The sequence below is a fragment of the Tamandua tetradactyla genome, chromosome 8, assembly GCF_023851605.1.
Source record: "Tamandua tetradactyla isolate mTamTet1 chromosome 8, mTamTet1.pri, whole genome shotgun sequence".
In the NCBI taxonomy this organism is placed as follows: domain Eukaryota; kingdom Metazoa; phylum Chordata; class Mammalia; order Pilosa; family Myrmecophagidae; genus Tamandua; species Tamandua tetradactyla.
Window position 1 is genome coordinate 119,972,776 of NC_135334.1, and position 16,535 is coordinate 119,989,310.

The 16,535-nt window shown below is 37.6% G+C and overlaps 1 protein-coding gene across 5 annotated transcripts in view; it reads left to right on the forward strand.

The window, feature by feature from the left end:
• The window catches only part of TTC17 (tetratricopeptide repeat domain 17), a 156,284-nt gene that overhangs the window by 91,027 nt on the left and 48,722 nt on the right, over positions 1–16,535 (forward strand). For 4 of the 5 annotated variants that reach the window (XM_077114447.1, XM_077114448.1, XM_077114449.1 and 1 more), the window contains exon 17: positions 15,350–15,520. The exons of the other annotated variant lie outside the window; for it this stretch is intronic. In XM_077114447.1, the coding sequence (XP_076970562.1) occupies positions 15,350–15,520 (171 nt within the window). The remainder of the gene's footprint in view (positions 1–15,349; positions 15,521–16,535) is intronic. 5 annotated transcript variants of the gene reach the window in all.

The following is a 16,535-nucleotide window of genomic DNA, read 5'->3' on the forward strand; positions in this document are numbered from 1 at the left end:
CTCAGAATGCTTTATGTGTAACTACAACTCGATATACAATCTCAATAAAGATAGAGATCTCATTTTAAGGTCTGCATCTCTCACTTTAGGAGGGAAAAGAGAAAAGGAATAGTATTTTCTCACTTGTCCACTAGAAGCTGACACATCTAATAGATATACTGTACTTCCTCACCTCTAGAAGTCCCATTCTTTTTAATGAAAGTTACAGACAAATGTCTTTTTGAGCCTTATTGAAAACTAACACCTATGGTTATATCAGCAAGTCTGAAAAAATCTGATTGTTAGATTTGTTTTCCCAGTGTCCTTGCTTGAAGGAAAATTTCTCTAAGCTAAAGTAAGCCAAAGATTTAATTTTTATATAAAAAAAAAATCTACAACAGTTGCCCTTCTTTTTCAGTATGTATTTTTTCTGTGTGGATAAAATTCCCTAAAGAAACCTCCAATGAATGTTCCAGTCCCGTTGGTTAGAGATCTAATCTGATGTTTTCATATTTCTAGAGGAAGTTACATCTGCTGGGAGCTTGGATTCCATTACTAGTTTGATTCACAGCTACATGTCATGGTATCTGTGTCTGACTTGGTGCTTCGTTTGTTTCCTAGGCTTTAGTCACTTAAGGGAAGGCCACATGGGACACAAAGAAGCCAGATTTCCAGCTAGTTCTCCTTTCTCTGCTCTCAAAGGAGGCAAGGAATCTAGGTCTAAAGAAAGCCAGTTCAGCTCTGAATTCTTGGACAAAGCACGTTTTCCAGCCATGTGTGGACAGGGTGTTCACCAGGATAAAATTCAACTCTAGAATATGTAGCAAAGTGAAAGCACACACTCTTTTCTTTTTTCTTTCTTCAAAAAAAAAAAACTCTCTTCTGACTCATTCACCTCACCAGGAAGGAATGGTAGTGTAATCCTGAGACTGCTGATTCCACATCCTTAATATGGCCTGTTTTATCTGGCATTGCACTTTTAAGGTCAGTCAGTACATAACCATTACTTTACATTTTCCTGCAAAGAATTTCATGCAACAATAAATGCTGAGTGAAACCAGATCTCTTTAGCCATTATTTCTGTTGAAATTATTTCTTTTTGTCTTTCCCAAATAGTGAATGGTCCAGGGCAAAAGCGGTTAGGCATCTGCATTTGTCTCTCGGGTGCAGGCATCAGCAACCTAGGTTTTCATCCCAAATTAGGGAGTTCTAAATGCCTGTGTTAGCAGTGGTTTCATTAATGATGTTTCCAAGAATCCTTTTATAATAGAACAGTGGTTTATCTCTCCATTTCAGATAATGAGCAGAGAAGTAAATTGTTTTGATCAGGTTCATGTGATAAGGCTGACACTTAGGCAGGATTTGAATTCATACCACGGAATGTTCCTCTAGTTTACAAGGTCCACTGTCACAGCCTCTTGAGGTGGAAATCATAAAGGTTCCCAGTAAGTGTTCTTTCTTTCTCAAGAGCTATACCTCCTCACATTCTGTGAACGTTCTTTTGAATCAGCAAATTGCTTCAGATAAAGCTCGCCCATTACTCTGTGTGGTACCCATGTCCCACGTGCTACCAGCAGTTAAAGTTTCCTGGTAATGTTTTTTTTTTATTTTTATTTGTAAAACCAATCAGCATATAAACATGAACATTCTTAGCATATGAACATTCCATACTTGGTGTGCAATCAGTGGCTCACAATATCATCACATAGTTTTATATTCATCACCATGATCATTTCTGAGAACATTTACATCACTCCAGAAAAAGAAATTTAAAAAAAAACACTCATATATACCATACCCCTTACCCCTCACTGTCACTGACCACTAGTATTTCCCTCAACACAATTTAACATTTGTTCCCCCATTATTTATTTATTTTTAATCCATATTGTTTACTCATCTATCCATACCATAGATAGGTTTTCACAATCACACAGTCACTCTGCGAAAGCAATATCATTGTACAGTCATCTTAAAGAAACATGGCTACTGGAACAGAGCTCTACAGTTTCAGGCACTTCCCTCTAGCCTCTCTAATAGACCTTAAACTGAAAAGGGGATATCTATATAATGTATAAGAATAATCTCCAGGATAACCTCTAGACTATTTTTGAAATCTCTCAGCCACTGACACTTTATTTTGTCTCATTTCTCTCTTCCCCCTTTTGGTCGAGAAGGTTTTCTCACTCCCTTGATGCTGAGTACCAGCTCATTCTAGGATTTCTGTCCCACATTGCCAGGGAGGTTTGCACCCCTGGGAGTCATGTCCCACATAGAGAAGGGGAGGGCAGTAAGTTTGTTTTCCCTGTTGGCTGAGAGATAGGCCACATCTGAGCAACAAAAGAGGTTCTCTGGGGGTGACCCTTAGGCCTAATTTTAAGTAGGCTTAACCTGTTCTTTGTGGGGATAAGTTTCATATGAACAAACCCCAAGATTGAAGGCTCGGCCTACTGATTTTATTGTCTTCAATACTTGTGAGAATATCAGGGCTTCTCCAGATATGGAAGTTGAATTTTCCCCGTTTCTCACAATTCCCCTAAGGGGACTTTGCAAATACTTTTTTATTCACTGTTCAAATGACTGGGATTTACCAGGGCATCACTCTGGACAAACCTACAAAATCTCATGCCCTACTCAAGCTTCCATGTAATTATGATGTTCAATTAAACTATCCATATGTGTTATATTAGGCAATACAGTAGTCAAAATACAAATTTTGTACCAAGTAAAGATTTTTGCTTTAGTCTTACACATCAAGTTTTAAAATATGAGTTACCATCTATTTTTAACACCTTGCGATATTGATATTCCTTTTTTCTTCCTCATGCAAAAACATTTTTTAATGTGCACATTTAGTCACTACCCTTGCACACTCTAGGCATTCCTAAATTATACCATCTTAGTCATTATTGTCTGTCTTTCCTTCTGGTTTCATTTGTGCCCCCAGCCCTCCTCCCTCTATCATTCTCACTTCAGCTTCATTCAGTGTTCTAACATTATTGTGCTACAATTAGGTAGTATTGTATTATCCATTTCTGAATTTTCACAATCAATTCTGTTGCACAATCTGTATCCCTTCAGCTCCAATTACCCAATATCTACCCTATTTGTATTTCCTGATGACCTCTGTTCTTAACTGAAATTCTCCAAGTTCATTCATTAATGTTAGTTCATATCAGTGAGACCATACCGTATTTGTCCTTTTGTTTCTGTCTAATCTCACTGAGCATAATGTCCTCAAGGTCCATCCATGTTGTCACATGCTTCATGACTTTATTCTGTCTTACAGCTGCATAATATTCTGTCGTATGTACATACCACAGCTTGTTTAGCCACTTTTCTGTTGATGGACATCTGGGCTGTTTCCAGCTCTTGGCAATTATAAATAATGCTGCTATAAACATTATTGTGTAAATATCCATTTGTGTCCTTGCCCTCATGTCCTCTGAGTAGATACAGCAATGATATTTCCAGATCATATGGCAATTCTATACTTAACTTCCTGAGGAACTGCCAAACTGCCTTCCACATCAGTTGTACTTTACATTCCCAACAGTGAATAAGTGTGCCTCTTTCTCCACATCCTCTCCAGCACTTGGGTCATTTTCTGTTTTATTGATAATGGCCATTTTGGTGAGTGTGAGATGATATCTCATTGTGGTTTTGATTTGCATTTCGCTAATAGCCAGGGAAGTTGAGCATCTTTTTATGTGCCTTTTAGCCATTTGTATTTCCTCTTCTGAGAAGTGTCCGTTCATGTCTTTTGCCCATCTTGTAATTGGGTTGTTTGTCTTTTTTGTTGTTGAGTTGAACAATCTCTTTATATATTCCGGATACTAGACACTTATCTGATATATCGTTTCCAAATATTGTCTCCCATTGTGTAAGCTGTCTTTTTACTTTCTTGACAAAGTTCTTTGATGCACAAAAGTGTTTAATTTTGAGGAGTTCCCATTTGTCTATTTCTTTCTTTATTGCTCATGCTTTGAGTGTAAGATCTAGGAAACCACTTTCTATTACAAGTTCTATGAGATATTTCCCTACATTTTCTTCTAAAAGTTTTATGGTCTTAAATGTTTAGGACTTTGGTCCATTTTGAGTTAACTTTTGTATAGAGTGTGAGATATGGATCCTCTTTCATTCTTTTGCATGTAGATATCCAGTTCTCCAAGCATCATTTATTGAAGAGACTGTTCTGTCCCAGGTGAATTGGCTTCAGTGCCTTATCAAAAGATCAGTTGTCCATAGATGAGAGGGTCTATAGCTGAACACTGTATTCTATTCCACTGGTCAGTATATCTGTCTATATGCCAGTACCATGCTGTTTTGACCACTGTAGCTTTGTAATATGCCTTAAATTCAGGTAGTGTGAGACCTCCAACTTCATTTTTCTTTCTCAGGATATTTTTAGCTATTTGGAGCACCCTGCCCTTCCAGATAAATTTGGTTATTGATTTTTCTATTTCTGCAAAGTAAGTTTTTGGGATTTTAATTTGTATTGCATTGAATAAATCAGTTTAGGTACAATTGACATGTTAACTATATTTAGTCTTCCAATCCATGAACATGGTATGCCCTTCCATTTATTTAGGTCTTCTGTGGTTTCTTTTAGTAAATTTCTTGTAGTTTTCTCTGTATAGGTTTTTTGTATCCTAAGTTAAATTTATTCCTAAATATTTCATTCCTTTGGTTGCAATTGTAAATGGAATTTTTTTCTTGATTTCCCCCTCACATTGTTCATTACTAGTGTATAGAAATACTACAGATTTTTTGAGTGTTGATTTTGTAAACCTGCCACTTTGCTGTACTCATTTATTAGCTCTAGTTTTTGGCTGTGGATTTTTCAGGGTTTTCGACATATAGTATCATATCATCTGCAAACAGTGATAGTTTTACTTCTTCCTTTCCAATTTTGATGCCTTGTATTTCTTGTTCTTGTCTAATTGCTCTGGCTAGAACCTCCAACACGATGTTGAATAACAGTGGTGACGTGGACATTCTTGCCTTGTTCCCGATCTTATGGGGAAAGTTTTCAGTTTTTCCCCATTGAAGATGATGTCGGCTGAGGGTTTTTCCCTTTATCATGTTGAGGAAGGTCCCTTCTATTCCTATCCTTTGAAGTGTTTTCAACAAGAAAGGATGGTGAATTTTGTCAAATGCTTTTCTGTATCAATCGAGATTATCATGTGGTTTTTCTGCTTTGATTTGTTGATATGGTGTATTACATTAATTGATTTTCTTATGTTGAACCATACTTGCATACCTGGAATGAATCCTACTTGGTCATGGTGTATAATTCTTTTAATGTGCTACTGAATTTGATTTGCAAGAATTTTATTAAGGATTTTTGTATCTATATTCATTAAAGAGACTGGTCTGTAATTTTCTTTTCTTGTATGTTTGTCTGGCTTTGGTATGAGGGTGATATTGGCTTCATAGAATGAGTTAAGTAGGTCAGGCATTGGTGGCTCAGTGGCAGAGTTCTCACCTGCGGAGCTGGAGACCCGGGTTCGATTCCCAGAGCCTGCCCATGTTGGAAAAAAAAAAAAAAAAGAATGTGTTAAATAGCATTCCCTTCTCTTCAGTTTTTTAAAAAAATTTGAGCAGAATTGGTACTAATTCTTTCTTGAATGTTTAGTAGAATTCACAAGTGAAACCATCTGGTCCTGGACTTTTCTTTGGGAACTTCTTAATGACTAATTCAATTTCTTTACTTGTGATTGGTTTGTAGAGGTCATCTATTTCTTCTTGAGTCTATGTTGGTTGTTCATGCTTTTCTAGGAAGTTATTGATTTCATCTACATTGTCTAGTTTATTAGCATAAAGTTTTTCATAGTATCCTCTCATTACTTCCTTTATTTCTGTGGGGTCAGTGGTTATGTCTCCTCTTCCATTTCTGATCTTATTTATTTGTATCCTCTCTCTTCTTCTTTTTGTCAACCTCACTAAGAGTCCATAAATCTTACTTATTTTCTCATAGAACCAACTTCTGGTTTTGTTGATTTTCTCAATTGTTTTCATGTTCTCAGTTTCATTTATTTCTGCTGTAATCTTCATTATTTCTTTCCTTTTGCTTGCTTTGGGGTTAGTTTGCTATTCTTTCTCTAGTTCTTCCAAACAACAGTTAATTCCTCAATTTTTGTTCTTTCTTCTTGTTTGGTATAGTACATTTAGGGCAATAAATTTTTTTTAGCACTGATTTGCTGCATCCCATGAATTTTGATATGTTGTATTTTCATTTTCATTTGCCTTGAGATGTTTACTAATTTCTCTTGTAATTTCTTCCTTGACCCACTGTTTGTTTAAGAGTGTGTTACTGAGCCTCCATATATTTGTGAATTTTCTGGCCCTCTGCCTATTATTGATTCCCAACTTCATTCCTTTATGATCCAAGAAAGGGTTTTGTATGATTTCAACCTTTTTAAATTTATTGAGACTTGCTTTGTGACCCAGCATATGGTCTGTCCTTGAGAATGATCTGTGAGCACTTGAGAAAAAGGTGTATCCTGCTGCTGTGGATGTAATGTTCTATAAATTCCTCTTAAGTCTAGTTCATTTATTGTATTATTCAAATTCTTTGTTTCTTTATTGATCCTCTCTCTAGATGCTCTGTCCATTGATGAGAGTGTGGAATTGAAGTCTCCAACTATTGTGGTAGATGTGTCTATTTCTCTTTTCAGTGTTTTCAGTGTTGCCTCACATATTTTGGAGCACTCTGGCTCAGTGCATAAATATTTATGATTGTTATGTCTTTTTGTTGAATTGTTCCTTTTATTAATACATAATGTCCTTCTTTGTGTCTTTTAATTGTTTTACATTTGAAGTCTAATTTGTTGGATATTAATATAGATACTCCTACTCTTTTCTGATTGTTGTTTGCATGTAATATCTTTACCCAACCTTTCACTTACAACCTATGTTTATCCTTGGGTCTAAAATGCATCTCCTATAGACAGCATATAGTGGGTCCTGTTTTTAATCCATTCTGCCACTCTATGTCCTTTGATTGAGGAGTTTAATCCATTAACACTTAGTGCTGTTACTGTAAGGGCATTACTTTCTTCTACCATTTTGTCTTTTGGATTTTATATGTCATATCTAATTTTTCTTCTTTTTAGCTTTACTGATAGTCTTCATTTCTACGCTCTTCTCCATACCTCTGTCTGCTGTTTTTTCCTATCTGTCTTTAGTGCTCCCTTTAGTATTTCTTGCAGAACAGGTCTCTTGGTCACAAATTCTCTTAGTGATTTTTTTGTCTGAAAATGTTTTAATTTCCCCCTCACTTTTGAAGGATATAGAATTCTTGGTTAGCAGTTTTTCTCTTTTAGTATCTTAAATATATCATACCACTGTCTTCTCGCCTCCATGGTTTCTGCTGAGAATCTATTGGGCTTATTGGGCTTCCCTTGTATGTGATGGATTTCTTTTCTCGTGCTGTTTTCAAAATTCTGTCTTTCTCTTTGATATCTGACATTCTGATTAGTAAGTGTCTTGGAGTACGTCTATTGGATCTATTCTTTTTGGGGTACACTGCACTTCTTGGATCTGTAATTTTAATTCTTTCATAAGAGTTGGGAAATTTTCAGTGATGATTTTCTCCTCCTTTTCCCTCCTCTTCTCCTTCTGGGACACCCACAACACATATATTCGTGTGCTTCATGTTGTCATTCAATTCCCTGAGTCCATGCTCATATTTTTTCATTCTTTTCCCTTTATTTTCTTTTTTCTGTCAAATTCAGATGTCTCGTTCCCCAGTTCACTAATCCTTTCTTCTGCCTTTTGATTTCTAACATTGTAGGTTTCCATTGTTTTTTTTTTCATCTTTTCTACTGTGCTTTTTATTCCCATAAGTTCTGTGATTTGTTTTTTCAGACTTACAATTTCTTCTTTTTGTTCATTCTTTGCCTTCTTTATATCCTCCCTCAACTTATTGATTTGATTTTTGATGAGATTTTCATCAAAACATGAGATTTTCCATGTCTGTTGGAACATCTTGAATTAATTGTTTTGACTCCTGTATCTCATTTGAATTGTTGGTTTGCTCCTTTGACTGGGCCATTTATTCAATTTTCCTAGTATGATTGTATTTTTTTGCTGGCGTCTAGGTATTTAATTTCCTTAATTAGTTTATTCTGGAGATTGTTTTCACTTTTTTACCTAGGGTTTTCTTGCTGGATGACTTTTTTATCTATCTGTTCTTTGGCATCGTTTAGCTTATTCTAGACTTCTAGCTTAAGTTTTGATTAAGAGATCAGAATTTTTCAGTTCTTGTTTTCTTGTTTCTTGCCCTGTCTGTATGGTGCCTTTTTCCCCCTTAGGAGGGCCTACTTAGGTAATATAGACCCCAGTCAGATTTTCCCAGACTATACTGGCCTCCTCTCAGGAGGAAAGTGTCACCTATATCAGTTTTCCCTGAGGGTGTGACCCAGCAGGTTGACAGACTTTCCTATGATGCCTTTGGACTCTGTGTTTTTCCTATCCTGCCCGGTATCCCACCAGCATAAAATGATGTTTTACCTTTAACTTCAGCAGACTCTCCCTGCTGGGGCATGGTTGAAGCAGAGGAGAGGTTGTAGGCTGGCTTTAATCACTTCAGTTTTCCAGACCCTGGGTCTGAAGTCCTAGAGGGAGGAAATCCACCTGAGCTAGGCCCCGCCCCTCTCCCAGGGAAGGCACAGGCTCCAAGGAATTACTACCTTTCACCTGACCAGCCTCTTTACCTCTCAGACAAGCTTAATTCCACCCTGGCCTGGGGCAGTTGGAGCCTGGGAAGCCTTGCAGTTGTGAAAAGAAAAAAAAAATCCTTTCGGAGCAGGACCCCCGTTCCTTAGGTTTGCCTGTCAAGAGCTTAAGCATTTCAAGTATTTTGTGCTGTCTGATCCAAAAAACCTCTGTTTTTCTGTTTTTTTCCCCGTCAGCCTTGCCCCCTTCTGTGCCGGGCAAAATCTAGTAACTTTAGCTTTTATTCATGGTTTAGCTGAGCTGGGGCCTATTTTTAGTAGTCAGAATTTGTTAATTAATTGGTGGCACTCAGCCCCTACTGCTGGTAAAGTCCTTTTCCTTTCCCCTCTGGGAACCAGCCTGTGGGAAGGCGTGCCGGCCGCCATGGCTTGGGGGCCTCATGGTTCTGGGTGGGCTTGCAGCCTGTCCAGCCTGTCCAGACTGGGTACGCTGTGTGTCCAGTCAGTTCGTGGCCCCAGCAGTTGTTCTGTGCCATTCCTGGCTATTTACCAGCTATTCTGGAGGATGAAGTAAATCCCACACCTCGCTAAACCGCCATCTTGGACCTCTCTCCTGTCTTGGTAATATTTTAATGTAACTTTGCACAGCAGTGGTGAGCAACTGAAAGATATACTTTTGTTCACTTCATGATTTATTTTACTGTATTTTCTAAAAGCAGATTATTTTACTAGAGAAATAATTGTTATGAAATAATATTGAAATAGCTTAAATTATAATAAAATGGAGCATTTACAATGTGTTTCTAAGTTACCTAATTATTTTTAAAAATTTTATTTGGCTGCCAAATTTGAGTGTAGTTTCTAGAAAGGTAAGGAGAAAGACAAATACCGTAAAAAAGCTCCTTATGTCTAAGTAGTTCTATCAGTATTTTCCACCCAGGTGCCTTATTTTAATGGGATTTACCAGAATTCTTCCTATCAGGTAACCCTTCTAAAAGGCAGAAGAAGGAAGACTTTAGAGTATAATATACACTTTGAAAACAAGAAGAATAGTAGCATCTTTAGAATATTCCACAAAGACTGCTTTTCTAACATCTGTTACTTTGCTTTCAGCAATATCAAATTCAAATTTTAGCTCCTGTTACAATTCAGTTTAATTATTACTTATGTCTTAGAAATTACTTATATAGTACATAGTGCATAGGGGTGTTATATTTATTTGTGGCATGAAAAAGAAATATGTTGGCGGGAGAGAGAGTTGGAGGACAGGAGCAAGAATAACAACCTAGAGGGAGTTGTTGAGCAGCAAAGAAATAAGGGTTGATTTTACCAAACATAGTATCTGTAGTCTATTTCCATATTGTAAGGCTGTGAATTCACACTTCCTACCAAAAAAAAACCTGTCCTTTAGAGAGCACAGAGCACACTGCAAGGCTAATACCTAAATCTACTAAATATCTTAGGGTTCAGTATACTGAGCAGTTTACTCTGAGTTAATCGCTGTCATCTTCTGAAAAACTGGTAGAAAAGAACTCTATGCTGACTCCAGCGTCCCTTACGCACACGCACACACAACACACACGCACTGAAGGCAGAAATTAGGTAAGTAACCTGATAACTTCTAAAAGACATACTGGTGATTCTGAGCAGGCTATAGTTAAAAAGACTTGTTAAAAGAGATTATGCTTGGATGGCTTCTTACTCCTTTGCAATTTTTCAGGGAGACAGCAACAATAATAGTAGTTTACTATGTGCTGGGCAATGGTCTGGTTCTTTACATTTAATTCTCAGCAACCACTGAGTGGATACTATGGTTAATCTTGTTTTGCAGATGAGAAAACTGAAATGCAAAGAGATTAAAAATAGCTTGCCGTGATTAACACAGCTAGAAAGTAGTAGAAACAGGATTTGAACTCACGCAGTGTAGCTGTAGAGTCTGTTCTTAATCACTCTTTTAGCTCTAGTGCTGAAAGAACTCTGTGATCCCGTCATTGATGAGTTGCTTGACTCTTACAAAGTTCTATGCTTTCATTCATTTGTGGATTTATTTATCATAATTATTCCTAAAGGGTCCCCAGGTGCCCAATCAGGAATTGCTTCCCAACTTGGAAGATTCCGAAGGTAAAAAATTATTTTTAACATGAAAATGGTCATCCAACTCTAGTTATAAAGTGGAAAATGCTCGTCCAGGACCTTTGTAAACAGAATTAATATGGTTTGATAGATTTTCCTAACTGTGGTATGGGTAGGGGATCCTAAGAAATTAGTTTACTCTGCAAAAGTGAAAAACAATTAATCCAGAGGATAAATTGGGCCTGTATCCCTCAGGAGACTTATATTTTGACAAAATATATTAAATATTTAGTTGTTTTCCAGATTACCCTTGTAGCATAGGTTAATGTTAATAATTCCATTTATGCATTTAGAGATACTCTAAGCACAGAAAAGTATGTAGATGTACCTAAAATCTCAGAGCAGTTTCAGAATCAGAAATATTTACCCTGGAGTTTTATGTTTAGTTGGTATTGCCCTATGGTCTCTTACTTCCAAGAAAAACCAAACTCAGGGTTTGAATTAGATGCTAAATGCTTTGCAAGCAAGTACAGAGTATAAACCCAGAAAAATGTTCCCATTTTCATCCAGCATTTTATTATCTAAAGCATTTTATTTAAATCATGTATTTCCTACTCAGAATAATCCTATCTCTCAAGGTTGGACAGAGCCATAGAATCCCCTCATTTTTTATATCAGTAAAAAGAATGTGGCATTTCTTTATCATAATTATTCCTAAAGGGTCCCCAGGTGCCCAATCAGGAATTGCTTCCCAACCTGGAAGATTCAGAAGGTAAAAAATTATTTTTAAATATTTAAAAATATTTAAAAATGCATATGTATGGAAGATAACTTGTTACTTTTTCAGGTGTCTTACAATTTTTCTTTCCCCAACATTTCCTTAGGTAACATTTGTCCATGTGTTTTTTTAGCTCCCCATTGAACTGAAGCAGACATACACTATTAGAGCCCAAACGATAGAAACTGGTTGTTTGCTTCGGTTCTCCCTCAGACAACTGAAAGGAGTAATTAAAGAATTAGGCAGTTCGACTTTCTGTTTATTTGCCTGCTGTTTATGTTAAGCATGCCAGTACTCTCAACCAGTCTGTTTAGACAAAGTTTAATATTAGCAGTTCTAATCATAAAGGATGTATTTTTTTTAATCATTTTGATGTTGATATTCCTGGTTTTCCAAGAAATATCCAAACAAAACCTCTCATCTTTCCTTTCACTTCTCCAGTTCTCCTCCCTGTCCCCTCTTCTGCCTCCCCCTCACAGATGTTGGCCCCAATTTCCACAGATGAAGGACAAGACGTTCTTACATTCTGCAAGGCGTTCTTGAAGATGTCTGAGTTTGTTGTCATATGCAAGAGGACTAATTTTAGTTCAGGATCTTACAAACATATCTTATAAATTATAAGGCACTTTTCCTATTGCATAGATTTAAAAAGATGAAACCAATTACGTTTTTATAGTGGAAAAAGGGTGAGAGAAAAAGATGCAAAGGTTAGGTTGGAGAAGGAAGGAAGTAACTGCAGAAAACACAGCTAGACTTTCACTGGTTTTCCAGTGTTAAAAGTTTGCCCTTCACTTTTTGGTGTTAAGTTTTACTTAACCTGTGTCAAAGTGAAAATGCTTTAGGGATGAATTCACCAAAGTCAATGCAGAGAATATTCACTAATAATAAAATATATTTTAAAATTAGCTCATTATCATAATTATTTCCTGTCTCCTTTTAATAGTTATGCTTTTTTATATCCCAATTAAGAATTGCCTCTGAGAAGCATGATGTTCTTCCTAGTAAATTATAGTCAATTGGGTATGTAAAGTGTTTGTTGTCGTTGCTCTGTTTTATTGTAATGCTTTTAGGCTTAGTTCTCTATCACTTAACTGGACGTACCTGATGGTGAAGACAGACGTGAAGGCAAATGGGCAACCTTTGAACTCGCACAGAAGAATCGGAAAGAAAGAAAATAGGCACCATTGTTTATGGCTTCCTTCCCATTCCTCTTCCATGGGCACACGTACACTCACACACATCCCTTCCTTCTCAGGAAATGGGCACGCGTACACTCGCACACATCCCTTCCTTCTCAGGAAATGGGCACGCGTACACTCACACACATCCCTTCCTTCTCAGGAAATGGGCACGCGTACACTCACACACATCCTTCCTTCTCAGGAAATGGGCACGCGTGCACTCACACACATCCCTTCCTTTTCAGGAAATGGGCACGCGTACACTCACACACATCCCTTCCTTCTCAGGAAATGGGCACGCGTACACTCACACACACCCTTCCTTCTCAGGAAATGGGCACGCGTACACTCACATACATCCTTCCTTCTCAGGAAATGGGCACGCGTACACTCACACACATCCCTTCCTTTTCAGGAAATGGGCACGCGTACACTCACACACATCCCTTCCTTCTCAGGAAATGGGCACGCGTACACTCACACACATCCTTCCTTCTCAGGAAATGGGCACGCGTACACTCACACACATCCCTTCCTTCTCAGGAAATGGGCACGCGTACACTCACACACATCCCTTCCTTTTCAGGAAATGGGCACGCGTACACTCACACACATCCCTTCCTTCTCAGGAAATGGGCACGCGTACACTCACACACATCCCTTCCTTCTCAGGAAATGGGCACGCGTACACTCACACACATCCCTTCCTTCTCAGGAAATGGGCACGCGTACACTCACACACATCCCTTCCTTCTCAGGAAATGGGCACACATACACTCACACACATCCCTTCCTTCTCATTGTCCACCAAACACAAATGAGCATTCCTGTTCCTGCTCCTTTGCTGGACACATCACTCCCCACGGCCTGCAATGCGGCCGTCTCCACTTTCGGCACTGACTAATGGGAAGCAAAGATTTATGATAAGGTGGACCTCAATTCAAATTCCAGATCTACAACTTACTATGTGACCATAGGCAAATTACTTACTTTCACTGAAGACCAGTTTCCTCATCTGTGAAATGAAGATTGATAATACTTCACAAAGTTCTAAGGTTTAGATGGAAGACATAAAGCACTCAACAAATACTGGTTCCCTTCCTTGTAGTTTCCCCTTTTGTAAGTCCTACCTGTTCTTCAAAACTCAAGTCCTACAATACTTAAGGCTTACTCTCATTTATTTGACATAGTAGACTACCTCCTAATTGTTCATCTTGTATTTACTTGTCTCCCAAGTTGCTTATAAATTTCTTGAGAGCTAGAGCTCTTCCAGCAGAAATCCTCAGTTTCTGACTTAGTTTTGTTGAACCTAGTAGACTCAGATGTGCGAGAGTGTAGAAGTAAAAAATGTAAAGTGACTCTTTATGCACGGGATTGGTCCTCTAACTCTAAACTCAATAAATTTAGAAAAGGTTTTGTGTCTATTATATTGTCTTGGCCTAATAAAGAAGATGGACTGAAAAGTGATTTCTTAAATTATGGAAGAGTCTGAGTGAATCTAAAGGGGAGTCATCAAATCCAGAAAGAGATTTCTTATACTGCCATTGCTACAGAGAGAGCTTGATGATATATGTACATCTCTTCGAGACAGCAGTCTCTAAAAAATAAATTTTTAGAGCATGTTGGAAGATTCTGGTAAGGGAGGGCAGTTTCTTATATTCTTTTAACCAAAGAATTGTCCTCTAGTAGGAAGTGTCAGCCTTCCCCTGGGCTTACATCTTCAGCGACAATGCACATGGAACATGAGTGAGGAAGAGAACACCTGTTCAGCCAGCCAGGTCAGCTGGAATTAATCATTGGCAGTCAAAGGAATGACAGATGTCATATCCAGATCTCTTCCACGTCAGACAGCACAATCTAGTACTATATTTCCCTACCCAGAGAATAACTACCAGGTGGAACTCTGACCATATTAACACACAATCCCAAAGAAGGTCAGAAACCTACAGCTCACTTATAAATTGTGGTAGAGGTCAGTCTTACTATTCATATCTGAAGGTATGAAGGAGTGCTACATTCAAGATTTGGCATTTTGTGCTTATGTCAGTCTTTATCCACATAATCAGAATTTGTTTTCCAAAAGAAGAAAAAGCATCTGTGTGATATTTCAGCTTTAAATATGGACTCCTCTCTGCCACTGTCCCACCTTTAATTCTTTGTTTTTAATTTTTTATAACCCTTACTTTTTGGTATATCTTTCATTTTCAGGTGTGATGCAAGAATTGTATATTTCTCTACTATTATTCATCTGTCTCAGAGTTCTTTAGCACTCATCTGTCATTTCTACCTTTGAAAGGCAAATAGAAGGAAAATTTCTTTTTGAAAGTATTTTAACTTTCAAGGAAATGTTTCACAGCTACTCATTATGAATGGAACAAGGTTTTGCTACTTGATCTTTGTTCTCATAGTTTTTTTTTTCTCAAATGCTTGTTTCTTACATTAGCCTAGCAAGTGAGACTTGAACTTCTGTGGAAAAGTTATAACAATCAATGACGATCAGGCTTTGGTTTCTCTGGTTCACTGATTTTTGTGTGTTCTGTAAGAGAGAAACTGACTGTCATCTTTTCTGTTCTTCTTGATATTTCGGGACCTTGAACTACGGGACTTTGCAGGAGAGATGTTTCTAATGTACTATATCTGTGTCTCTTGTCATTGAGGTCATTGTCATGAGAAAACCCTGGACAACAGCCATGACAAACAGAAATATTTTGAGAATCCACAATCCCTGGATGCTGTTGAAGAAGAGCCCCCTGAGAGAGAAGCCGAGGAGGACCCTGTTCTCTCTGTTGAGAATTCAGGGAGGGACTCAGATGCCCTTAGACTTGAAAGTAAGTTGATTGGCCTGAGCTGGGTTTCTGGGAAAAAATCAATTCTCAAACTTTAAGTTTAGGCTTTTCTTTACTTTCAAGAGTTTGTTTCCTCCTTTTAACAATCACTGTATATGGTAGAATCATGCAGGTGATCCTCAGATGGTGAGGCAGAAAACAAGGCGTAGTATAAAAGTGCTCTTCACACTTTTTTCTTTTTTTCTCTGCCTCAGTGTCTTATTTTCCTGGAACAAATGTGATTCATTCATGTACTAGTCTTACTTCTTAATGTCATTTGTCTATTAAGTCATTGAAAAAAGGAAGATAAGTTTTATTTACATTAACCCGGTAAAATTTGGAGATTTGGAATAAATTATATTTTGTGGCCATATGTTAAGCTGTACTATACTGAGTAGTTCTTGTTAACATCAGTCAATTCATAATTGCCAAAATAATGACTTCTTTTTACTACTCATCCTACTTAACCACTTTTCTGCATTTGTAACTAGGGGCAAACTACCTACTTCTTGAAACTCTCTCTTCCTCCTTTTGGTCTCTTGTGTTATCACTTGCTCTTGGCTCTCTTCCTGTCTGCAGACCATTTTTTTCAATTTCCTTGATTTAGTCTTTGTTCTGTCCCTCATTTGTTGGTTTCCCCAGGGTCTAACCTTGGTCTTCTTTTCTTATCCCTCTTTGTGTCATCTCTTGGTGATCCACCTTCCTTTGACTACACCAATGACTCCAAATCTATATTTTCAACCAAGATATTTTCTACAACCAAATATTTTCTACAACTCCGGATTTTATTTCCACTTGTCTAATAGACTCTTTATCTGGATATGCCACAAGCACTTCAAATTTAACATCCAGAATTTAGTTTGTCCTCACTTATGCCCTGATTCTGAACTGTTTCTAATTCTTGTATTCCTCATCTCTGTTAATGGCACCATAATTTATCTAGGCACCCCTATATTCATGCAGCCCCTGAGGCCTATTGAATCTATCATCTCTTCTTCTCTTCCCTCTGCCACTCCTG